This window comes from Elephantulus edwardii, unplaced genomic scaffold, assembly GCF_000299155.1.
Source record: "Elephantulus edwardii isolate Elephantulus edwardi_28Jun2011 unplaced genomic scaffold, EleEdw1.0 scaffold00354, whole genome shotgun sequence".
NCBI classification, from domain to species: domain Eukaryota; kingdom Metazoa; phylum Chordata; class Mammalia; order Macroscelidea; family Macroscelididae; genus Elephantulus; species Elephantulus edwardii.
In genome coordinates, this window is record NW_006400104.1 from 651,159 (window position 1) to 677,547 (window position 26,389).

The following is a 26,389-nucleotide window of genomic DNA, read 5'->3' on the forward strand; positions in this document are numbered from 1 at the left end:
GCAATTGGCACAGGATAGAGCAGAGCTTAGGGCTATTGTACATAGGGTCTCTATAAGTCCTAAGTGACTCAATAGCACATAACAACAACAACAACAGTGTAAATGAGTTATGGGATTCTAATCCACCAGCTGCTCCATGGGAGAAGGATGTTCAAGCACCTACTGAGAGGCTTGTTGTTGTGTACTGGAGAGTTGGAACTGACCCGTAACTGACCCTCTGGCGGGTTTTCAGAGGCAGTTAATCAGACATGAGAAAACTGTCCATCCTTCTGACCGAGCGGCTTACTGTCTCTAAAATCCTGCTAGAGGATCAGCTAGACTTTGGTTCAGATTCATCACACCACAGTGCTAAATGGAATGGGCTAAAACCATACTTCTCTATCTTTTCACCACTTGCTACTAATTTCTGCAATGGATGAGTTGAGATGACTCTAAGTGAACCAACACACACACAACATCAAGTTAGCAAAACAAGTGAAAGGGCTTTTTTAAAAGAGACAAAACAGAGACATAGTTAGTGAAAGGTAGTGGTGGGCCAGGCCAAAGAGTTCAAGTGGAAAAAAAGTGGGAAGGGAGAAGGTGGAAGGCTCCCCCGGAGAGATGGGGATGAAGCCAAACCTTAGGACAAGTTGCCAGCAGAACCAGAACAACCAAATAGCACCCCCAAATGAGCACTGCTTGTAATGGTTCCCAGTCTCCCGATACTGGTCACAGCCTTACCTAGGGACCTGTGGTTGTGGTTTGGTCCCCTGTATGCCTGAGGAGGGGGTTTCTTCCCAGTGTAAACCCCTTTTTGGCTCCTACCAGAAGTACTGTCATTTTGGTGCAACTGTTTTGCATTCCCTCCTATTTCCTCTGAAAAACTGTTTTTAGCCCCCTGCCATGAGACGGGGGATGAGCTGGAGAAAGAGAGACCGAACAGGTAGCAATTCTATCCCTTAACACTAAAGGGATAACGTTTTGGGTTTAAAAAGGTATAAAGGGTTGTGTTTGGGAGAATTCCTGGTTTCCTGGGCTCCAGGCATGCTCTGGGTGGGGATGGGAAGTCCTCCCAGCACTCTGTCTCCCTGCCTGATGGGGGCCCCCTGCACACTTCACACCTCCTGTTTCCCACAGGAATGTAATAACCCGTGCTGCAATGCTTCCAACTGTACACTGAAGGAAGGGGCAGAGTGTGCCCATGGTGCCTGCTGTCACCATTGTAAGGTAAGGCCCTGCCCTGCTGTGTGTAGAATGAGAGTGAGTGGGTGGTGGGAGGGATGATGGCCAAGGCCAGCAACTATCCTGCCAGGAAGATAGTATTCAAGTTTTAGAAACTTGGAAATGAAAAAGGCCTGCCTATGAGCTAAGTTTATTGACCCCTGACCTGTACCACTGTGGAGTCCCTGGGTGGTACAAGTGGTTAACATGCTTTGCTGCTAACCAGAGGTGCCTTGGAAGAAAGTTTGGTGATCTACTTCCAAAACTAGCGAGGGGAAACTGGTGCACAATTCTCCTCTGAAGCAGATGGGGTCACCAGGAGTCAAGATGGACTTGGCAGCCATTAATTTGATTTTTGGTTTCTACTTGACCTCACTGGGTTTAAATCATCTAAGAAGGTGGTGTTTTCTGGGAGATGGGAGTTTAGTTTTGTTTTTTAAAAGTGTCCAGAGTGGGTAGGCTTGATTTTTACTTGGATCTAATAACAACAATAATAATCACAATTTTGGTAAACATTAATGGACCACTGATTCGAAGCTAGGCTGAACATTTTATACACATCCCCTAATCCCCACAGAAGCTCCATGAATTATATATTATTGTTTTCATTTTATGATGAGGAAACTGGGCTTGCGAAGGAATAAATATCTTACCCAGGGTCCTACAGCCAGGAGGGGACTGACCTCAAGTTTTCCTGATTAAAAAATCCACTCTCTTAATATTGATCTAGAAGAAAATAGTATATTAATACTAGGGGTAGTCCTTAGGGAGTTGTACTACCTACCCAAATTTGGCATCTCTCTGGGAATTTGAATCCACCAGTGGGTCCAACGGAAAAAGATGGATAGGCTTCTCCCATGCAATTTACAGCCTCCTGAAAAGCCACGAGATGGTCAGCCATGAATCAGTTCAGATTTGAAGGCAATAAGTGCAAGTGTGTGACTAGTTTTACACTATTATAAGTCCACAATCTCTTATCTAAAGTGCTAAAACTAAAAACTTATAAACCAAAAAAAAAAAATTAAAATTCATTTTTGTGGTAAAACTTGACCTTGACTAATGTAAAGCTAGTCACAGTCTTTCTAACATATTACACTTAAAATGTTTTATTGAAAAAATATTAATGTGTTTATGATTAGAAAGTGCCATCTCAGCCCTTACATTCATGGGGGGAGGTGCTACATAATGAAGTCAGTTCTCGATTTACGACCTATTTGAGTTATGACGAACTGCACTTAAACTGTCAGTCTATCTGGAACATTGCATCTTCCTGGGAGGAATCAGGGGGAAATGCATGCAGAGAACACGAGAAAAAAATTGCTACATTATATGGACGTGCTCCACGTGTTTGATCAGGATGGAAGAGATCGCTGGGGAAATCGTCCATCTGGTAAGAATGCTGAATTTAGAACATGATGTTGCTGTTATGGAGCTGCTGAGAGAGAACGAAGAAGAGGGGTTTGACAGACTGGGACCTAAGGAATTCTTAAGAGAAAAGCATTGCAGTTTATGAAATAAATAATAAGGAAGAAGGGGAAAAAGAGCTGTAAAAAAATTGTGATAAAAGGATTACCAGAAATAAGGTTTTTTCTAAACAAAATTGAGGGCTTCCATTGCTTAAAAAAATTAACTCAAACATCAGTTCCTTTGCTAAAATGACAAATTTGAAGATTGAAATGTTAGCACAAAATGTATGAAGAGAAAAGGAAAAGGACCATAGAGAGACAGTTCTCACTAATTTTCTGATAGAAACATCATCTTCACTTAGTGGGATAATCTAGATGATCCAGAACCTTCCGCAAGTAGTGGTACTATGACAGCTCGTTCAACTCTTCTTTATCATTGGAGGAGATGTTTGTGATTTGTCGAACCTTTTTGTAGAAACGTGTATATATTAAAATGTATTTGTAAAATTATATATATTATTTCCAACCCCTGTAGATAAACAAAAATCAGATTTGTAAAAGATGCTGATTAAAATACCAATAATAAAAACTTAAGGAAAACGAGATATTTAATTTGCTTAATTCAAATCAGCTTTACAACAGAGTTGTCAAAAGGAACGCCCATTGCAAGTCTAGGACTACCTATAATTAAGTAATGTTATATAATACATTCTCAGTGTTCGCCATGGTTTATTGTGATTCACACAGTTGGATACCTGTGCAGAGTTGATAAAACACAAGTAGATATCCTTCTGGCACTTTGCTTTCAGCCAAGATCAATCTGACATCAGCATGATATCCTTCGTGCCACTACCTCTTCTAAATCAAGCTGGTATTTCTAGCATTTCTCTGTCAATGGACTGTTCTAGCCATTTGGGGATAGTCTTCAGCAGGGTTTGCTTACATATGATATTGTTCAATAATTTCCACATTTTGTTGGACCACTATTCTTGGAAATGGGAATATATATGAATCTCTTCCATTCAGTTGACCTGGTATCTGACCTTCAGATATCTTGGTATAGATTATGAACACATTCAGGGTTGCATCTGTTGAAATGTGTCAAATGGTGTTCCTTCAATTCCTGGAGCCTTATTTTTCTGTTAATGCCTTCAGAACATCTTGAAATTCTCCCTTTATTACCATTGGTTCTCAATACTGTGCTACTTTCTGAAATGGTTCTGTGTCGACAAATTCTTTCTGGTACAGGGACTCTGGGTATTCCTTCCATCTTCTTTTGATGCTTCTTGGATCATTCAAGATTTTATCTGAAGTCTCTTTTAGTATTGCAACTCTTGACTTGAATTTGTTTTTCTCTTCTCTCCGGCTGAATGAGTTCTTCCCTTTGATTTTCTAACTCCAGCTCTTTGTATATTCCATTATAATATGCTTTGTCTTCTTAAGCTGATTTTTAAAAAAAAAAAATTCTGTTCAACTCTTTTATTTCATCATTTCTTCCCTTTGTTTTGACTTCTGGGCATTCTAGCATAATTTTCAGACTGTCTTTGAACACCTATTTGAACTTTTCCTTCTCCTCTATCTTTGTAGTGACATTTTGCTTTCTTCATGGATTATATCTTTGATATCATCCCACAGCTTATCTGGTCTTTGATCATTTGGGTGCAATGCCTCAAACCTGTTCTTGAGATACTTTTAAAATTCAGGTGGAATGGAATGAAGATTTTGTGTTTTATCGACTGTGCAAAGGCATTTGACTGTATGGATCACAACAAATTCTGACTACAATTGAGGAGAATTGGAAATCCCAGAACCATTGGTTGTGCTCATGTGAAACCTATGTACCTAGTCCAAGAAGCTATTGTTTGAACAGACCATGTGTGCCGGGGCTGTATCCTTTCTTCATATTCATTCAATCTGTATGCTGAGAAAAATCATTAGAGAAGCAAGATTTTACGAAAAAGAGTGTGGCATCAAGATTGGAGGAAAACTCATCAACAACCTGCATTATGTAGATGACACAACCTTGCTTGCAGAAAGTGAGGAAGCCTTGAAGCACTTGCTGTAGAAGATCAAACACTACAAACTTCAATAGAGATTGCATCTCAACATCAAGGAAAAAAATCCTCACAACTGGGCTAATATCATGATAGATGGAGAAAGGATTGAGATGGTTAAGGATTTCATCTTACTTGGCGTCACAGTCAACACTCTTAGCACAGCAGTCAGAAAATTTAAAACAAACAAACAAACAAAAAACCAACAACAGCAAAAAAAGCAAACCCAAGTTGCATTGGGAAAATCTGCTACCAAAGACTTCCAGAATGCTAAGGAGCAATGATGTCAGTCTAATGACTTAAGTGTGCCTGATCCAAGCTATGATCTTTTCAATTGCTTGCTATGCATCTCAGAGCTGGTCAATGACTATGGATGACAGGGAAAAAAATTATACCTTTGAGTTGTGATGCTGGAGATGAATATCCTATGGGCTACCAAGAGTACCAACAGGTCTGTCCTGAAGAAAGCAAGACCAGGGTTGTCCTTGGAGGCAAGGAGGGTGAATTCCATCTCACATGATTTGGGCATGTTATTAGAAGAAGCCAGTCCTCAGAAAAGGATATCAAACTGAAAGGTAGAGGATCAGTGCAAGAGAGGAAGACCCTTGATGAAAGGGACTGACAATGACTATAGCAGTAGAGTTAAGTGTGTCAGATATGATGAAGACGGCACAGGATACAACAGGGTTCAGATCTGTTGTTTGTAGGATTGCCTTAAGTTGTATATGACTCAGCAGCACCTAACAACAACAATAAGAACCTCATTTATTTCTTAAAAGAGCTTCAGGAAAGGATTTTCCTCCTGAACGGATGAGGACATTGAGGTGCAGAGCAGTTAAACAGCTGTCAGGGCCCCACTGCTAGCTAAGGAGCACAGCAGAGATTAGGACCAAGGCAGACTGATTCCTGGCTGTGTCCTCTTCCCTCCACACTGATCCTGCAAAGCAGCTGACTCCTCCACACACTGCCTCACACACCATAGGAACCAATTCTTTCAGCAGGCTGCTGGGCTGACAGAGCTCTCCATGCCTCTTCTGGGAAGACTTGGGGGCTGTGTGGAGTCACTAGGGGAGGAGGTTGCTCGTCTTCCTTTCTTGAGTCAGGGAACTCCCTTGGCTCAGGCTAGACCTAGGATTTCCTTAGGGATATTGTGCTTGACCGAGTCATTTTGTCTCAGATGAAGGCCTGAATGTCTCACTCAGTCCCAGGATTTCAGAATTGAGACTCCATCTCACACCATAGCTATGTAACTGTGGGCCCCCTATTAACCATTCAGAGTCCAAGTTCTTTTTTTATAAAGGTAGTGCAGTTGTTAAGTATGTAGTTACATTCTTTCTTGATTTTTTTAAAGAATTGACAATCTGTAAAGATTATTACTGTATTCATTGCTTTCAAGTCAGAACTAACTCATAGCTGACCCTCCAACAGACTGTCAGAGGCTGTAAATTCCATGGGAGGAGATTGTCCATCAGTCTTTCACAGAAGAGTTGGTGGACTCAAATTCTCGACCTTTGGGTTGGCGGTGCAATTCCTTATCCACTGGTCGTTCAGAGCTCCTAGTCAATAATGTAACAAATACAGACTAGGAAACACTCTGTCATATAGAGGTATTATAACAAGTCCAAACAGCATTAATGAATGGCAGAACAGCTGTAAGACTCAAGCAAAAATATAGACTTTTCATTTCCCAAGAGGTAGTATTGATCAGTTTATTGCAAATTGGCGGGAATAACAGTTATCTCTCTCATGAAGTGTGAGAGTCACATGCTATCAGCTCTTGGCTCAAAAATAAGAGTGTCTTACTGCTAAAGTTTTTTACAAATGAAAATGTATATGAACACTAGTCTAATGTGTATGTGTGCACATGAGGTTTATTAGATAGTCAGAGGTGAATGTGTAAGACTCTTAACAAAATGGAATGACCCCATGACTTGCAACAACAAATTCGAGCATAGTAGAGACGTAAGGATGACACAGACAGGGCAAACTTTGTCTCTGTTGTTCTTAGGGTCTCTGTGGGTCAGAGTCAGCTCTAACACACCTAAAAACACTCACAAACAGCTGTGTGTGTTTGCACAGGTGTATTTATGTTATAATTATATTATAATGAACCGGTTCTGCTACTTATTAGACATAAGGTGTGGTTACACTTCTTAAACTTTTTGAACCTCAGTTTTTATCATCTGTAAAATGGGAGTTATAAGACCATTGTGGAAAACAAAATGCTATTTGTACTGGGCGCTTTCTTTGTGGCCACTTAAATGCTGTGCCCAGCATTTAGGACACTGATAATTATTGCCTAAATGTAATTTCTTAACCACCTTTAAGAATGCTAGGAACAGGAAATGAGTTAGCGTTAGTAACTAGAAAGTATTATGAAACATTAGAAAGCTGGTGACGGTTTGAGCTCGTAAGGTCACGTAGGAAGGTGGTGTGAAAAAATGGGAATAGGAAGTATTCTTCCACGAGAATCCTGGGGCACAGGTGAAGGATTAACCGCTCCTCTTCCCTGCCTTCCTCACTCAGCTGCTGGCCCCTGGTACCCTGTGTCGTGAGCAGGCTCGCCAGTGTGACCTCCCGGAGTTCTGCACCGGCAAGTCTCCCCACTGCCCCACCAACTTCTACCAGATGGACGGCACTCCCTGTGAAGGTGGTGATGCGTACTGTTACAACGGCATGTGCCTCACCTACAAGGATCAGTGCCAGCAGCTATGGGGCCCTGGTAAGGGGTGCTCTCCTGGGGTGAATGGACACCTCTTCCCTCCTCACAAATTCTGCACCTGCCTCTTCTCCTCAAGAACTTGAGCCAGCTTAGAATCAGGACTTCAACATGGTGCTTCCAAATAATGACCTTGGCCATCTCCTAGATTCATGGAGAGTGTTCTTTCCAGTTCTTTGATGCTTTACCTTCTGAGTAAAGAGATTGGTAAGGATAATCCAACAGCAAAATCGACAGAGAGTTGAGGCAAAAGTAGAAATACAAATGGCCTTTTAGCTGGGAAAAAGTATTTGACCTTGCTACTCTGAGATGTCAGACTGGCAAACATTTGATAATGTGGTAATTGTGATAGTACAGGGTGGTAGCAAAACACACAGGGACAACCCATATGGAGATCAAAATTGTAAGGCATGTATCATTAGACCCATCCAGTTCCACTACTTTGGGTTGTATCCTATGCTTTTACTTGCATCTGTATTGGACTAAATTCTTATTCATTTCTGTTGCTTCAGAACATAAGTAAATGGGTTTTAAGAAGCTTTAAATAACACAGGAGATTGCACATCTTTCTCTTCTGGAGTAGCTGGTGGATTTGAACTGACTGCCTTTGGGTTGGTGGTGCAACTCCTTAATCTCTTGGCCACCAGACCTCTCTCATATATGTGAAGATGTATTTAGAAGGATGTTCACTGTAGTGCTGTTGATTTTAATGAAACGACCTATATGCCCTTCAGTGGAGGATGGATTAAATTACATGGTGCTTCCATGCAGTAGAATGTTATGTTACTACAAGAAGAAGGCGGAGGCTTTGCAAGAACAGAATAAAGTTGTCTCCCATAATACACTGTGAAGTGAAAATTGCCAAATGGAAAACAATGGATAGAATATGTTCCCACTCTTTGTTAGATTAGTTTATGCAAAGAAAGGTTAATAGTAGTTATTTCTTCAAGGTGTAGAGCAGTAGGAACTGGATGTTTTGGAAGGCTAACTCCAAAGACATACTTTGTATCTTTAAAATTTTGTACATATATTACTTTTTAAAAAAAAATAATTCTGAAATGAAGTCAAGACTTCTTGTGGTGTCTTTGTCTGACTTTGGTGTCAGGGTGATGCTAGCTAACCTTATAGAAAGAATTTAGAATTGTTCCTTCTTCTGCTGTCTTTTAGAAAAGTTTAAGAAACATTGAAGTCACTTGTTTTAGAAATGTTTGGTAGAATTCCCTAGTGGAGCCAGCTAGTCTAAGACTTTTCTTTGTTGTGTAGTTTCTTATTCCTGATTGAGTCTTTCCATTTGTTATATGTCTTACTGTCTCCTCTTGAGTCACTGAAGAAATTTTGTGTGTTTCTGGGAACGTGCCCATTTCCTCTAAGTTATCTAATTTGTTGGCCTATAATTGCTCATTATATTCTCTTATTCAAGTATTCCTATGTATGTAGGGTTTATTCTGATGTCCAAATCTTCATTCGAGAGGTTTATAATGTATTCCATCCACAGATGTGAATCTTCTTATAAAATATAAAGTGCTGATAAAAACCTTGTTTCCATAAATAGGTTTTGATAGGCAGGTGGGTTGGAGTAACCTGATGAGAAACAGGAAGAAAAGGTTGAGCGTTCTCCTCTTCCCTCAAGAAACTTTGCTAACTTTCTTGTTTTACCCATAGTTTAATACAGTTGGCCCTATGAGGGACTTTGAATTCAAATGAAGTTAGCTGAACTGCTTCATAAATGCTGTTTATTTGCCACCCAGGAGCCCGACCTGCCCCTGATCTCTGCTTCGAGAAGGTGAATGTGGCAGGAGACACCTTTGGAAACTGTGGAAAAGACATTAATGGTGAACACAGGAAGTGCAACATGAGGTGATGACCATATGACAGACTTGTGAGATGAGGGGTGTCACAGAGTGGTTTCTCATCTACCCTCCTCACGCCTGCTCAGCTCAGTAGCTTGGCTGGTCGGGTGCTGGATCTATAAATACTTCAGCCTAAGTTAATCACCCTTTCCAGGCCTGATATTGGACAATGTGCCATTCAGCTCTAAGGAAGTGGGGGGAAGAATGTGGGTGGCAATGCTTCCTAGAAAGCTGGTCAGCTTCTCTTTTTGACATTTTTACAGTATGGGGAGGAATTGGCCCTCAATTTTTCAGGGTGCTAACTATGCCCTCATGAATAGCCTGAATCATTGATTTATTTGTTGGTTCAACCATAAGTTTATTCATCCAAACTTTAGCTATGAAGATCCTGTGCTGATTGCTGGGTGGGCAGGACAGTAGAGATCAAGACTTATTTCTTCATAAAATTAACACACAGTTAACAATGTAGTGTGATAATGGTGGGGGACAGCCACTACATGAATTCCATAGAACTGCTGTAACAAGTTACCATTAACTACATGGCTTAAAATAATAGAAATGTACTTTCAGAGGCTATAAAGTATAGTTTATATATCAGTAGGACTGTGCTGTCTTCAAAGGCTGCAGGGGAAGAAAAATCCTGTCTTACATTTCCAGCTTCTGGAACTGCAGTCATTTCTTGGTTCTTAACAGCATAACTCCAATCTCTGCTCAGTTTCCACATGACTGTCTTCCTTTTGGGTCTATCGCTCTGTATTACATCTCCTCTTTTGATAAGGATGCTAGTCATAAAGCTCTGAGGGGACGAAGGTAGGATTGAAGGATTATTGGAGGTGAGAATTACAGGGACGAAGTGGGATACGTGCAATTAAATTGTTAAGTGTCTAGCTAATGTTATGGAATAAGATTTGTACTAAATGAATGAAACTGTATTTGAATGAGTAAATGAGCCAGTAACACATTTTGTAAACATCCACTCAAATAATGACTGGGGGTGAACCCCCACATTCTCATTCACAGTCCACCCCACTTCTTTGTTAACTAATTACATCTGCAGAGATTCTGTTTCCAAGTAAGGTCATATTACTGGTCCAGTAGAGCCTGGTGGAACCCCTAAAATCATGGAGCTTAATTATCATCTCTTGAACCTAGAAGAAAACTCACCCCAATGGTTCAATTTTAGCCAAACAATACTCAGACCTATAAGGTGCCCACTCCTTCTTGATGCCACTTCTTTAGAACAGCCAAACGATATGGGGCCAAAAAGAGCAGTATCTCCTCCAGAATAAAGTCCTAAATGGATAAAGGTAGGAAAGAAGGATTAACAGAGATGGGAATTACAGGGAAGAAGTTGGAAAAGTGCAATTGCAACGTTATGGAATAAAATGTTGGAATGTAAAGCCAATACATTTTATAAACGTTTACTCTAACAACAATAACAAAATAAGGTCACATTCACAGGTACTGGAGATTAGATATTTGTCATATCTTCTGTCGGGCCTTGAATTAATCAATAACAGCCACCAAACCCAATCTTGATGGATCAGGCATAGTTTTTCAAAGGAAGTAGTGCCTAGACTGAGATCTGGGGGAATTGTGTAGGTGACAGGGTAGAATGTTCATGACAGATAAAGATGAGTACGATAAGGTAGAAGAAGAACTGATAGTTGGAAGATAACAGTTTGGTACAGTTAAGTTCTACCAATGGGATTCGGTGAAGAAGGACTTACTGAGAAGTGAGTCTAGATAATTAAGTGGGAAGTAGATCATTGTAGAATACACAGATTGGGAAGTCTGGGCTTTGTCATGAGACTCTAATGGAGTGAGTGGCTCCTGTGTAGGTTTATACTCGACTACCCACCTAAAGGGGAATAGGGCTAACCGACCCTGCAGTGCAGTGGAATAAAAGCCTTCCAGGAAAGCTTGCAGCCCAGAAAGTACTACCGATCAGTTCTCCTCTGTGACACAAGGGGTGGCCATGGATCAGAATTGACTTGATGCTAATGGATTTGGGGTTTGGTTTTGTTTTGCGGATAAGGCTGGTGGCAGGTAGATCACCTCCGTGCAGTTTAGGTAACAGAACAGTTGTATGAGTTAGGGGCATTACATGAAAGGGAGTGTTACAGGGCCTGAAAACTGCTTGAAGCTAAGGACATGGCACTAAAGAGGGCTCCAGGCTTCTGACTGGAACATCCATCTGGCAGGCACGTTGCCCACGTCAGGCCTTTGTAGAGAAGAAGACCTTCCAAGGCTAGTTCTCTGGCCTAGATATGCTTAGGGGAGGGACCCCTATTCCCTTCTATGGTCTTAGTCTGCATAGAGCTTTCCCTGGTGAGTCCTTAAAGCAGACTCACTGTCCTGATCTTTGCCTGTCCCCCTCAAGCCCACCGTCATGCCCCAGCATAGCTGAAGCAAGATATGGTGCCTCATCTCTCCTTGCCACTGATTCCATCTCCTTCCTTCTCTCTCTTCTTGCCCCAGGGATGCCAAATGTGGAAAGATCCAGTGTCAGAGTCCCGAGGCCCGGCCCCTGGAGTCCAACGCAGTGTCCATTGACACCACCATCTTCATAAACGGGCAGAGTATCAAATGTAGGGGCACCCACGTCTACCGAGGTCCTGAGGAGGAGGGTGACATGCTGGATCCAGGCCTGGTGATGACCGGCACCAAGTGTGGCAACAACCACGTGAGTCCCTCCACATGCCTTGCCAGGGCTGAGCCTCATGGGGGAGAACTAAGATGTGTGGGGTACGGAAAGAAGGTTGTTGTTATATGCTGTCAAGTATCCTGAGATTCTTAGTGACCCTATGTAGAACAGCTCTAAACCCTGCTCTATCCTGTGCCAATCTTATTGTCTCCAACACACCTATCCCCATTACCCCAATCACTGAATCAATCCATCTCATCTAAGGTCTTCCTCTCTTGCGCTGTCCCTCCACCCTTCCAAGCATGATGTCCCTCTCCAAGGACTGGTCCCTCTTTGCAACATGCTCAGAGTATGTCAGGTGAAGCTTCAGAATCCTTGCCTCCAAGGAGCAGCCTGGTCTCACCCCTCTAGTAATAATGTGTTCTCCCAGCATTCCATGGTATATCCAATACTCTTCTCCAGCACCACAGCTCAAAGGCACTGGGGTTCAAATCTCAATTGTGAGCATTAAATAAAAATATCTATATGAAGCAACAGGAAGCACTGGTGGCCTAGTGGCAAGAAGCTGCACTGCAATCCCTAAGGCACATGGTTCTAATCCACCAGCTGCTCCATGGCCGAAGGATGGGTAATCTCTTCCCATTCGATTAGCTGCATCTGAAAACTCATCTGGTGGTTCAGCTACGGGTGGGTTCTGAGTCGACGGCACACAACAACAACATATGAAGCACCTGGTATGGTAGGTGGCACAGAATTGGCTGCTGCCATCATCATACCTTTTCTAATAATAGTAAATTTTTTCATTCTTATGTACCATCAAGTTAGAATAAACTCATAGCTAGCCCTTCAGTGGGTTTTTAGCGGCAATAAATCACATGGGAGGAGACTGCCCATCTTTCTGCCATGGAGCAGCTGGTAGATTTGAAGTGCATGCCTTTGGGAAGGCAGCACAGTTCTTTACCATTAAGCCACCACATTTCCCTATATATTAAAATTAATACATATCAATATGCCATTGATTTATATATAGTTAGCACCTAGTGCTGTGTAGCATCAAAGCACATTTAGGTTATATAAATATTTTTTTAAATATTTGCTATTTTTCTCCTACTTTTAAAAGTAATACCAGAATTTAGGTAACTATCTAGTTCGTGGATTTTCATGCTCTTTTAACTCTGAAAGATACCCTGAGCTGGGCTTTTCCAGCCCTCACATGCTCTAAGTCTAAAACCCGGGTCTCTGAGTCCCAGCCAGCGGTCCAGCATTGTACTGACAGCTTGCCTTCCTCCTCACTGCAGATTTGTTTTGAGGGACAGTGCAGGAATACCTCCTTCTTTGAAAGTGAAGGCTGTGGGAAGAAGTGCAATGGCAACGGGGTGAGTATGGCCAGGTTCTGGTGGTTTCTGCAGAGGTGGAGGGGGGAACAGTCCTGAGGGGGACCAGGATTCCCACAGGTGCGAGACAGTGCTGACCCTGCCCTCTCCCCCGACTCTAGGTCTGCAACAACAACAAGAATTGCCACTGCTTCCGGGGCTGGGCTCCACCCTTCTGCACAAAACCCGGCGAGGGGGGCAGCATCGACAGTGGACCCATGCCCACTGAGAGTGAGTGCTGGCTCCTGCCCACCCTCCTGTGGGTCTTTGTGTGGTGCTGGAGGGCCAGACAGCATGCATAGCGTTCATGTCGAGTTTGGGCATGAGAGAGGGGATTGGGCAGCCTGCTGTGGAGACTCTCCACTAAGTCATTTCCCTCTACTTCCCACTGTTCTTCTCTTTAATTAAATATTCTTGGCTGGAGAAGCTATGCTATGAGGTCTGCACAAAGCAAGTTATCTTGGCCATTTAAACAGACACTACCAGTATCCCATTGGTTGTTATTGCATGCTTTTTCTTTAACAGTTCAAATAATGCAAATTCAATGTAAATCAAATATCTGAAACGGAATCAGAGATACATTGTTTGAACTTGGTTGCTTTATCCCAAAGGGTTCCGAAAGCTCTCGTTTGGGAGAATTCCTTAGCCAGTGTCCTGCTTGTTTCTGGCAGGTGCTGTTCCTGTGGTAGCTGGAGTGGTGGGAGCCATCCTGGCAGTGGTGGTCCTGGTGCTGATGTACTGCTACTTCAGACCCAACAGCAAACTGGGTCAGCTCAAGCCTTCCACCCTCCCATTCAAGCTGAGGCAACACTTCAGGTAGGACAGAGTGTTGTGAAGGAATGGGGACCACTTCTGGATCGTAAGGGGAAGCTTTGGAGGTGTAGCACATTACCTGTTGGGCTTCTAACTGAAAGATCAGCAGTTCAAGCCCACAAGATTCTTCATGGGACACTATGGGCAAACTCCTCTCATAAAAAATTACCACCTCAGAAACCTGATGGAGTGTCTCTGTAAGTCAGGATCTATTCATAGAAAGTGAATTTGACTTGATGTTATAGATCATTAAACTCCATTAGCAGTTATAGATGAAAGAATTGGAGAGAGTAGGTCTAATTCAGGAAAAGCAAATGAAAAATCCACACTGTCTCCTTTTCTGCCTTGTTTCACGGCCAGAGTGGACATTACCAGCTGCATGGCCAGGGTGAATACATCCAGCTGATATTTTTAAAATGTATTTATTATGGTGATTTTGAGAATATCACAGCAAAATACACAGTAACATTTTCTACATATACAATTCAATGACACTGATTTCATTCTCCCAGTTGCACAGACATTCCCTCCTGCCTTTTCTAAGTTACTCCTCATTGCCCCAATCAAAATTTCTATCTAATCTTCATGGCTCCTATTGTCACACAGATCACATACATATCATTCTTAAAAGATGCTCAAGGCAGATAAATTTTTTCCCAAGGCAGATATTTTTCACTAGTTAAATTATTTCTTATATTAAGATGCATTCAGGGAATCTTTTTAAGTTTGAAAGAACATCAAAGAGCGATAAGGAGTTCATCCACCCCCGTCACCCCATCCCATGGCTCCAGAAAGTCAGGAGTTGATGAAAAGTTTAAATTCTGTGCTGTGTTTTCCTCTTTTTGGCTAGGATTATTCTATGGGATCTTTGATGAAAATGTTCAGCAGTGGTAGCTGGGAATAGTAGATATTTACTATAATTAGTGCTCTAAACCCAAAGGTGGGCTGTTAGAATCCACCAGCTGCTCTGCAGGAGAAAGATAGATAGTCTCCTCCAGTGCAATTTACAGCCTCTAAAACCTGCTGGAGGGTCAGCTATGAGACATTTCTGATTCAGTGGCACACAACAATAACAACAAGAAACCAATCTTCCTACTGAGCCTGGTCATTCTTCAGGAGCCTTCTCTGCAGAATTCTCTTAACAAGTTCAAGTTGGAATAATCTCTTTGCTGTCTTTTATATATTTGATTTATTCCCCATTTTAAAGAGTAGGAAACCAGGTCAGCCCCAAAATTTCCCAAGGCAGTTCACAGTGATGGCTGGACAAAAATTAGTTGAAGACAAAATCTAACTTTTAAAACACTGATTCATTCCTTTGGCTATTAAGGGTGTATGTAGTCTCCACATGTCATGTACTTGCTCTGGAAGGAATTTTAAATCCTATTCTGGATTTAACCCTGAGGGCATTGGTTGCTGACTGTTAACATCACTGGCATTGATGGTCAGTGTCTTCCTAGTGGAGAAAGGTTTTAAAGGGTGAAGGGAAGGTACTGAGGAAATCCTGCTTTGTTTTGGGCCAAGCCTCTTCTTTGGGAGTTGTCAGTTGGCCACACCTAAGAAATTGACCTTTCAACAAGATTGATGCCCACCCCCTCCAGACTTGGACAGACAGTGACGTATTTTGTGGAAAATATGGCTACTCCATTGCTATGCTTGGGCTAGAGTGAGTGCAGTCACCTACCCTTTCTGAGTAGCTTCCATTTCCTTCTACCCTTAACCTCAATTTCTTTTTTAAAAAATTATTATTACTTTTAATGAAAATTTACAGAGACTTTGGATTTCCATTCATTCATTATTACAATTTTCTCCCTGCCCCTTATCCCCCGGTACACTTTTCTCTTTAAAAAGTAAAAGAAAAAAATTTTTCATTGTTTTACAATCCCTCCCCCCAGGTCCACTCCACTATGCAGCCTTTGCTCTGAAATCCTGTCATGACAATAATACCTAATCACATATCCCTTTTAAACAGGTTTTTTCCCCTCATCTGTGCCAATGCAGGATACATTATTGAACTCATCTCTCTCAGTCTCCCCGCAACCTCGATATCAGCGTGTTTTACAACAGTAGCACTATGCAGTATTTGTCCTTTTGTGACTGAGATATTTCATCCAGCATAATGTCCTCCAGTGTCACCCATTTTGAATATTATTTCATGAGTTCCTTGTTTTTCAATGCAGTGTAGTATTCCATTGTGTGAATATGCCACAGCTTCTCAATCCATTCATTTGTTGATGGGCACTTAGGTTGTTTCCAGCTCCTTGTTATTGTGAACAAAGCCACAATAATCATGGGTGTGCATATATTTGCTTGGGTGGTAGTTATGGTCTCTTCGGGGTATGTTACCAGTAGTGGAATTGCTGGGTCAAATGGTATCTCTATTTGCAAATTTTTGAGAAAGCGCCACACCACCTTCCACAGTGGTTGCACCCTTTTACACTTCCACCAACAGTGAAGTTCCAATTTCTCCACAACCTTGCCAGCATTTGTTGCTTGCTGTTCTGTTAAATTTTGCTATTCTTACTGGGGTGAGATGATATCTCATAGTTGTTTTTAACTTCAATTTTTTTATTTCTAGTTGTCCTTTCCGGGTGTCTCAGAACAGCGGAACTGGCCATGCCAACCCAACCTTCAAACTGCAGACACCCCAGGGGAAGCGGAAGGTAAGGGCATATTGCGCTATGAACATTGCTGCTTTCTCCTTATCTCTCCAGATCCTACTGGGTTTTTCTAGGAGCTTCTAGAGTCCCGTGGGATTGCTAATCAACATTATTTTATAATTGAGAGACATGTCGGTGGGTTCTGATATCCCTTCATGACCTTGAAGGTTGAATCTGACCTCTTGAATATTCTAAAGATTTAATAGGCAATCCTGTCTTACCCTGTAGTAATTTTCATTTTTTAATTTTTATTGTGATTTTTAATGAAAGTTTACAGAAAAGTTTGATTTTCATTCATTTTCCTCTCTCCCACTCCTTCCCCCTCTCCCAGTTCACTTTCATTTTTTTAAATAATATTCATTCATTGTTACACAATTTCCTCCTTCCCTCCTCCTTTTCCCCCTCCCCCAGTCCACTTTGCAATGTACCTCTTATTCTGGACCATTGTCTTATGTATACTACCAAACTATCTTTTAAATAGTTCTTTCCTACATCTGTTCCAATGCAGTGTTCATTATCTATCCCCTCTTTTCCTAGTTTCCCCCAAGCCCACATGTCAGTCCTATTTTATAACAATGGTGTTATGCAGTTATTTGTCTTTTATGACTGTGATATTTTACACAGCATAATGTTCTCCAGGGTCACCCATGTTTGTAATGTTTTACAAGCTCCTTGTTTCTCAGTGCTCTGTAGTATTCCATTGTGTGAACGTAAAATAGTTTTTCTACCTATTCAGTTTTTAATTTGTTGATGGGTTTCTTTCATCTCTTTACTGTTGTTAATAATGCAGCAATAAACACGGGTATGCATACATCTGCTTGGGCAGCGGCTCTGGTTTCTTCAGGGTTTATTCCCCTGTGGTCATTCTAATGAGGTGATATACAAAGGAACCCCTGAGTTTTTAAGTTCTTTGAGAGATCTTGCCTCTCATATGTATCTTTTTCTCTGCATACAGATGATCAATACCCCAGAAACCTTTCGGAAACCTTCCCAGCCCCCTCCTCGGCCTCCTCCAGACTACCTACATGGTAACCCCCCACCTGTGTTATTACCAGCACACCTCAGCAAGGCTGATATGAACTCCCCAGCAGCCAGGCCTGAACTAGAGAGAAAAGAGTCATACAGGAGACCTCCCCCAAGCCGGCCAGTGCCCCCCGCACCAAATTACATCCTCTCCCAGGTGAGTTCTCATCCACTCTGCAATGGGCCGTCACTTCGTGATTTTTACATTGGTTTGCATACAAAATTTGTATATATTGTGTTTCGTTCGTGTACTTTGTAGTCATGCATTCCTTTCATTCACGTTGTGTTTCATATGACTATTGCCATACACTGTGTTTTATAAAATTAGTCAACATTGTTTGATCTATGCCCACTATCATTCTGTCTTTTCAGATCCTCACTAGATCTATCCTAATTCTTTCACCCCTTCTCTGCACCCACAAAACTCTATGACCTTGTTATTTCCTCTCCTCCCTATTCTCAGCCCCCTCCTTTCACCCCCTTTGGACTATTATCCACATCTTACTTGTTATGCTTCTATTTTTACAAAAATGGTCTTATACAGTATTTGTCCTTATGAGACTGAGTTAGTTCACTCAGAGTAATGCTCTCTAGCCTCTCCTATGTTCTACATACAGTATTTTACAAAATTATTGCACCTGAGTGCTGCATATTATTGTTTCATTATTTGAATGTGCACAATTTCACAATCCATTCGTTTGTTGATGTTTGTTGTTGTTAGACTATTTCCATATTCTTGCTATTGGGAATAATTATACTATGAACATTGGTGTATAAATCTTCATTTGTATCTCAGTTCTATTTTCCTTGGGCTATATTCCTAGCAGTGGAATAGCTGGGTCACATGGAATTTCTATGTTCAGCTTTTCGAGGAAACACTAAATTGCTTTCTAAAGTGGTTGTGCCATTTTACAATCCCACCAACAGTGTATGAGAGTTGCAATCTCTTCACATCCTTCCCAAAATTTATTGCTTGCTGTCTTGTTAAATTTTGCCAGGGCTTCTGGGGTGAGATGTTATCTCAGTGTGGTTTTGATTTGCATTTGTTTTGATTGCCAATTATTTTGGGCATTTCTTCATGTGTCTGTTGGCCATACAAATGTCTTCCTCTTTGAAAAGTCTCCTTATGTCTTTTGAGCTGGGCCGTCACTTTTAAGTTCACTGGCAATGAGAAATGTCAGTGGCTGGGAGGACAGAACCATTTGGGTTATGCACTGACCTTCCTTATTCTGGTGAATTCAGAGGCATACAGATGTCTAGAGCAATAGCCACGTGGAAATGTGTCCCCTACAGCCCAAGACAGCTCTGGAACCTTGAGAGGAATTGTCTCTGGTTAGCCTGTTTTGTGATAGTTACCTGTTGCCTACTTCCACCCACAGTTAACGTCTTTCAGTTTTCTATGTTTTCTTCCACTCTGTTTTTGCACATGCTGCGGCTTCTGCCTGGAACACTAGTCCCCTTTCTATGACCAGCTTCAGCTCATCCTTAGATCCTTCCTCCAGAGAGCCTCTGTGACCACCCTAAATCTGCATTTGGTGCTCCTATACTTTCTCTGCAGTCAGGGACCACTCCAAATTACTGCAGAGCAATGATGTCAGTTTGAAGACTAAGGTGAGCCTTATTCAGGCCATGGTCTTTTCAGTCACTTGTTATGCATCTGAGAGCTGGACAATGAATAAGGATAACAGGAGGATTGATGCCTTTGAGCGGTGGTGTTGGAGAAGAGTGCAGAATATCCTATGGACTACCAAAAGAACTGAAAATATATGAAAAGTGCTCCTTGGAGGCAAGGATGGTGGAGCTTCATCTCACATTTTTGCATATGTTGTTAGGGGAGGATATTCCTTGGAGAGGGACAGCATGCTTGGAAAGGTGTCAGAGATGATGAGGATGGGACAGGCTCAAATAGGTGTTAGATCTCTTGTTTACAGGGTCACTATGAGTCATACTAGACTAAAGGGCACCCAACAACACACTTCCCCCATCGTAGTACTTATCTGACCAAGTTGCCTCTGTTGAGATAGGTCAAGGAGGTGTGAGTGAGGTCCAGGCTAGTCCTTAGCAGCAATGCTAGCCCCCAGCAGCCTGCAGCCTGTTGACCAGTGCATACATGCTCTGATGGCTCCACCTGGACCCCTGGTGGGATTCCCCCACCCCCACCCCCAGTGCAGACAAATGTGTTTCCACTGTTGGCCAAGCGTAGTGCCTTCCTGAGCTAAGCCTGTGTGTTTTGTTTGGGCCCATCATGTGAAGTTGGGGACTTTTTCAATTTCCTATTAGGTCTGCTCCTTTCCCCTTGGTCCCAGGGCCTCTTCTGAGACCTTGAATATCTCTGACTTAAGCACCGAGGGGCTGGGCATCAGGTTTAGAGACCTAGGGTAGCACCCGAGTTTGGCAGAGCTGAGAACCTCTGGTTTGGTTCTTGTCTCTGATTCCTCTCATCTGAGGTTGGGATGAATGGGGGAAATCTGTGAGGAAGGTAGTGGAATGACTGTCAAGGAGAGAGGAGAGGAAGGGAAAACAGGACAAGAGAAAGACGAAGGAGGAGTAAAAAGAAGAGGAGCTGGTGACCAAGGGGAGAAACCACTGGTGTACGAATGGTGGTCATGGACATCAGGTTCAGGAGGAAGGGAGTGCTCTTATTCCTAAAAAAAAAAAAAAAATTTCCACTTTTAGAGGCTGTGGAAAGAAGACAGGAACAGTCCATCTGGCTCACTCAAATACACTGAGTCCTGGTCAGGAGGGCGGCAGGCGCCTCTGAGCCAGCGCTCCCTCTGGCTGCTGGCATTCAACCACAGCTCACACGTTCTTCTTTCCTGAGACCTGGGACTCAGATAAGATTTAGTCAAGGAACCTGCTCAGAGGGGAGACTCCTCTGACTCCTTCCACACCACCATTGCACATTGTTACCTTCATTTTCTTGACATAATATCTGAGTCTCATAGAGTTAAAAGGACTCACCTGAATTCACATGGGTTTCAAGTGGACATCCAGGACTTGGCCTCATACCTGAATTTCTGTTCTTGGCCACCCTACATGCAGGTCCTGGCTTTCCTTTAGAGACAGAGTCAAGGGACATCACCTTACCCTGGAGGCACTCACAACCTAGAACCTTCCAGAGAATTAGCCAGCCAGATCTTAGCTTCACTTAGAACTGACTGACATGAATTCCCCTAGAAAGGTGGTGGGTGAAGCTTCTTAAACATTTTTACTCTTCCCACAAATATGTATTGAACATCTACTCTATGCCAGGCACTTGATTCTGCTAGGGAAGAGATAAAGATGCATGAGTTACTATAATGATAGGCAGCACGAAGGCTAGTATAACAAGGGACTTGAGCTAACCAGGGAAGTCTGGGAAGGCTTCCTGGAGGAGTTGGTATTCAGCTGAGACATGAAAGGTATGGAGGCATTGTTAACCAGGTTTTGTGCATGAGAAAAAATGACCTGGGCAGAAGAGAGCTTTCTTGGCCCAGGCACCTGCTACTAGACAGGCTGTGAGATGGGAGGTTCAAAGAACTTAAAAGGCCAGTATACCTGGAACCTGTGGAGCCCTGAGGTGAGGCTGGGGAGCTGGCAGGTTCAGATTGTGCCAAGCCTTGTGGTCCTTGAGCAGGATTTGGTCTATAATCCATAGAAGGGGGGATAGTGAACAATGGTGACTGATAAGATTTGTCAGTTCTGAGGCTACTCACTGGGCAAGAGGGAGGTGGAGGGTCCAGGAAGAACCCATGTATGCCTCTGGAACTGCTAACTTTCTGTTTTTAATCTGAGTGGGGACTAAATGAGCATATTCTCTGTGATGATTCATCTAGTTGTGTATTTATGATTTGTTCATTTTTTTCTAAGTGTTTGTTTATTAAATTAAAACAGAGTGAAAGGTTTACTGTAGTGGCGATGTGTTTTAGTCTTCTCAGAAGAAAGGCATGGTATTCTCCTCCAGAGCATCAGCCATTGATAAAACCCTGTGGAGCACATTCCAACTCTGACACACATGAGCTTACCACAGATCAGATTGGCTTCCCACAGCTACTGATTTTAGAGAACAGTTGTAAATGAGGCTGTTGGAGAATGGCTCTGGTGCCTGTGCAGCGAGAGTGATGGGGGTGCCCTCGTTGGGAAGAGGGCGGGGTGCACCCCCTAGGGGAGTCATGTGAGGTACTTGAGGGGCCCAGTGCTGAAGGGCTGATTAAGCTCTTGCACTGAGATGGCATGACCCATCAGCCCACATTCCTCATTTTGCACAGACAACAGCTAATGGAGCACAGCAATTCCAGCTGCACCCTGACATCTGTGCCCAGCTGTTCCTCACTCAGAAGCTCCCCATCCTGGCCTCTGGCAGGTCCAGGCATTGAGGCTGTCCTGAGCTGCCCTGCAAGGAGGCGCTGGAGCTGGAGAACAAAGCTTTTTGATCGCAGAATTTGCTGCTCTTCTAACAGCCTTGGTTTTTGCTCTGTTTTCTGAGGACTGGGAAATATCTGGTGGAAAATCCCAGCGCTCGGACTAACTCCTGTTCTTCCCTCACGCTTGCTGTCTGGCTATTTTATGCTTGTTAGTGACCTTCTTAGAAAGGCGAACAAAAGCAAGGGCAGCAAGCGCTGGAGCTTTCACCTGTGACGTGGGCTTCTCTCCTAAACACCACCACAGTCCATGTTGTGTCAGGAGGCTGCTAATCGAATAGGTCAGTAGTCAGAATCCACCAGGCTTTCCTCCAGAGAAAGATGGGCAGTCTCTTCCCACAGAGATTTACAGCCGGAAACCTGATGGAGGGTTGCTATGACTCAGAATCGACTCCAAGTGGTAGTTGGCTTGGGTTTTGGTTCCTAAACCCCACCAGTTTGTGGACCTGTGGGTTGCACAGTTATTTCTTCTCCTTCCCTCCCCTTAAAGTAATTTCCTTCCCTTCTTATTTTAAGCTTAGGCTGCAGGGAATGATTGAAAACACTCTACCTTGGGGACATAGTTTAGGGATAGTACACAAAAGAAATGCACACTGATTATATGACATTAAACGAGCATAGATATTTATCTACTTATCTTTAATATTGATCATTAGTCTTTAATAATAACCTCTGGAGCACGATTCTACTTTGCCACAGTTCTACTTCTAATTACTTTTTAATTTTGTGTTTATTTGCACAGGCAATGCACATATATATTAATATATTACTGTCGTTAGGTGCTATTGAGTCACATACGACTCACAGCAAACTTATGAACAACAGATCTAATCTGTGTCCCAGCCTGTGCCATCCTTATCATCTCTGACACAGTCGAGCCCGTGACTGCAATTACTGCATCCGTCTCTATCGCTGAGGATCTTCCTCTCCTTCACTGACCCTTCCCTTTCTAAGAATGATGTCCTTCTCTAAGAAATAGTCTCTCCTAAAAATATGCTTGAAGGATGAGATGAACTATTCTTTCCTCCAAGAAGCACTCTGGTTATACCTTCTCCAAGATATTATCTGTTTGTTCTCTTGGTAGTCCATAGCATATTCAGTATTCCAACACACAACTCAAAGCCATTAATCCTTCTTCTGTCATCCATATTCCTTGTCCAGTTCTTAGATGCTTAGCAGGTGATTGTAAAAATCCGTGGTTAAATCAGGAGCACCTTAACCCTTAAACTTACATCATTGCTCTTCATGACTTGAGAGTGGTCCCCAACAGCAGACTTTCCTAACGTAATTTGTCTTCTGGTCCCTGCTGGTACCAAAGGTGGTGCTTGTGGATCGTTGACAAAGCAAAGTATTAGAATGGAGTGTTCAAAGAGCTGGAGTTGGATAATAAAAAGGAAAGAACTCACACAGCATTTCTCAAATTGAAAGAACTGAAAAAAACAAATTCAAACCTCTTGTTGCAATACTGAGGGGTGCTATATAAAAATTCTTGCATGATGCAGGAAGCATCAAAAATAAATGTGGGAATACAGAGTCTTTGTACCAAAAAGAATTGATTGACATGAAAATATTTCTGGAAGAAGAGTGTGGCATCAGGGTTAGAAGAAGACTCAGAAACTACTTATGTTGTGCAGATAACACAATCTTGCTTGCTGAAACTGAGGAAGACCTAAAGCACTTGCTTCAGAAGGTCAAGGACAGTAGTCTTCAATATGGATTGAAGCTCAACATCAAGAAGACAAAGATTCTCACCACTGGTTCAATAGGCAGCACTATGATAGATGGAGAAGAGACTAAGTTTGTTAATAATTACAGCTTACTCGGCTCCACAATCAACACTCTTGACACCAGAAGTCAGGAAATCAAAATCTAATTCCACTGGGAAAATCTGCTGTCAGGGACCTCTCCAAAGTACTGAAAAGCAACTGTCAGTCTAGAGACTAAGTAAGCCGCACCTAACTCAAGACATGGTCTTCTGAATAACTTGCTATGCATCTGAGAGCTAGACAATAACTAAGGATGACAGGAGAAGAATTGATGCCTTTGAGTTGTTGTGCTGGTGAAGACTACTGGACATATCATGGACTGCCAGGAGAATAAATAGGTCTTCTTGGAGAAGGTAAAACCAAATTTCCCCTTGGAGGCAAGGATTTTGAATCACCATCTTACATATTTCAGGCACATGGCCAGGAGGGACCAGTCCTTGGAAAAGGGCATCATGCTTGGAAGGGTGGAAGAACACTACAGGAGAGGATAAGATGAATTGACCCTGGATAACATGGATTGACATGACAACTGGGGCAGTGGGCTCAGATGTATTGACATCAGTAAGACTGGCTCAGGATAGGGCACGGTGCAGATCTTACTGTACATAGGATCATTACGGGTTGCAGTCGACTCAACAGCACATAACATCAGCATATGATAAAAAGCTAGTGGTGATGAGGGAAGATGTTCAAGCCGTACTGAAGGAATTGACAAAAAATAATGCCCCAGGAGTTGATAAAATACCAGTTTACTTCTCTCAACTAATAGCTCTGGACATGTTTTCAGTCTATGCCAGGATATTTGGAAGACAGCTACCTGGCCATCAGCTTGAAGAGATTCGTCTTTGTTCCTAGTCCCAAGGAAGGTGATCTAACAAAATGTGGACATTTTCAGACACTATCATGAATATCAAATCCAAGCAAAATATTGTTGACAATCATCCAAAATCAGCTAGAACAGTTTTTTGACAGAGAACTTCCAGAAATTCAAGCTGGATTTAGAAGAGTTCATGGAACCAGACATATCATTGTTGATGTGAGATGAATCCTGGCTAAAATCAGAGAATACTCGAAGAATGTCTGTGTTTTGACTATGCAAAAGTATTTGACTGTGTAGGTCATAACAAAATCTGTCTAACATTGAGAATAATGGGAATTCCAGAACACTTACTTATGCTTATATGAAATCTGTCCCTAGACCAAGAAGCTATTGTACAAACAGAGCAAGGAGACACTGCATAGTTTAAAATAAAATAAAAGATGTGCATCAGGGCTACATCCTTTCTTCATACCTGTTCAATCTGTATGCTTAGAAAATAATTCAAGAAGCTGGTCTTTGTAAAGAACAATGCGACATATTGATTGGAACAAGACCCATCAGCAACCTGCTCTCTGCAGGTTACATAACAGGACTTGAGGTACTTGCTCCAGAAGATCAAGGATGTCAACCTTCAATATGAATCACATTTCAACATCAAGAAAACAATACTCACCACTGAGCCAATAGGCAACATCATAATAGATGGAGAAAGCATTGAAATTGTCAGATGTTTCATATGAATATGTATTGCACATTTATTGTTTATTAGGCACTCTTCAATAGAACTATGGTAACCTGGTGGTAAGGAGCTACACAACAACCCGAAAGTATATGGTTCAAATCCACCTGCTGTTCCATGGGAGAAAAATGCTGCCTCATCCTGTGCTATTAACTGCCTCTGAAAACCCATTAGACGATCAGCTATGGGTTGGGTCCAGATCGATGGTATCAAACAGAAACAGACACTCTTCTAAGGGAGCACTAGTGGATAGTGGTAACAAGTTGCTCAGGCAACCAAAGGTATGTGGTTCAAATTCACCAGCTGCTCTGCAGGAGAAAGATGGCCAGTCTCCTCCTGTACAATTTACAGCCTCTGAAAACTTGCTGGAGTGTCAGTTATGAGTTGGTTCTGACTCAATGGCACAAAATAACGAACAGTTACTGGTCTAGAAGCTAAAAATGTGTTAGTGACACACACAAACAAGAACCTCTATTTCATTTTAATAAGGGAAAGAAAGAAAATAAGCAATTAAGTTAATAAGTAATTTTAGAGTATGCTAGAAGGGATAAATGATATATGGGGAAAAGAGAAGGAGACCAAAATAAAAAGGACTAGGAGTGGCAAGTGTGAAGATGAGGTTTCGCTATTATTTAAAATAAGGTCAGTAAGCAAGACCTTCTTGAGACAGTAACAGAAAAGCAAAAGTAACATGAAGAGAGAATCCCTGTGAATTGTGTCACCAATAGCTAACCACTGATTATGTGTGTGTGTGTATGTATGTGTATAAAATATTTTTCCTTTTAACCTATGAGTCACTGTATTGAAAGGAATTGGCAGACACAGAATTTCATGAAACAACATATGAGCAAGAGCCTATGGTGATGAAAGAAGAAGTTCAGGCTGCTTTGAAGGAAATGGCAAAAAAGAAGGCTCCAGGAAT

General features: G+C 42.2%; 1 protein-coding gene across 1 annotated transcript in view; it reads left to right on the forward strand.

Annotated features, from left to right (window-relative positions):
- ADAM19 (ADAM metallopeptidase domain 19) overlaps positions 1-26,389 on the forward strand; it is a 150,853-nt gene that overhangs the window by 114,971 nt on the left and 9,493 nt on the right. Inside the window, exons 13-21 of the mRNA XM_006901981.1 lie at positions 1,117-1,206; positions 7,187-7,382; positions 9,128-9,236; positions 11,711-11,915; positions 13,175-13,252; positions 13,372-13,480; positions 13,921-14,065; positions 16,638-16,722; positions 17,675-17,899. Of these exons, the coding sequence (XP_006902043.1) occupies positions 1,117-1,206; positions 7,187-7,382; positions 9,128-9,236; positions 11,711-11,915; positions 13,175-13,252; positions 13,372-13,480; positions 13,921-14,065; positions 16,638-16,722; positions 17,675-17,899 (1,242 nt within the window). The remainder of the gene's footprint in view (positions 1-1,116; positions 1,207-7,186; positions 7,383-9,127; positions 9,237-11,710; positions 11,916-13,174; positions 13,253-13,371; positions 13,481-13,920; positions 14,066-16,637; positions 16,723-17,674; positions 17,900-26,389) is intronic.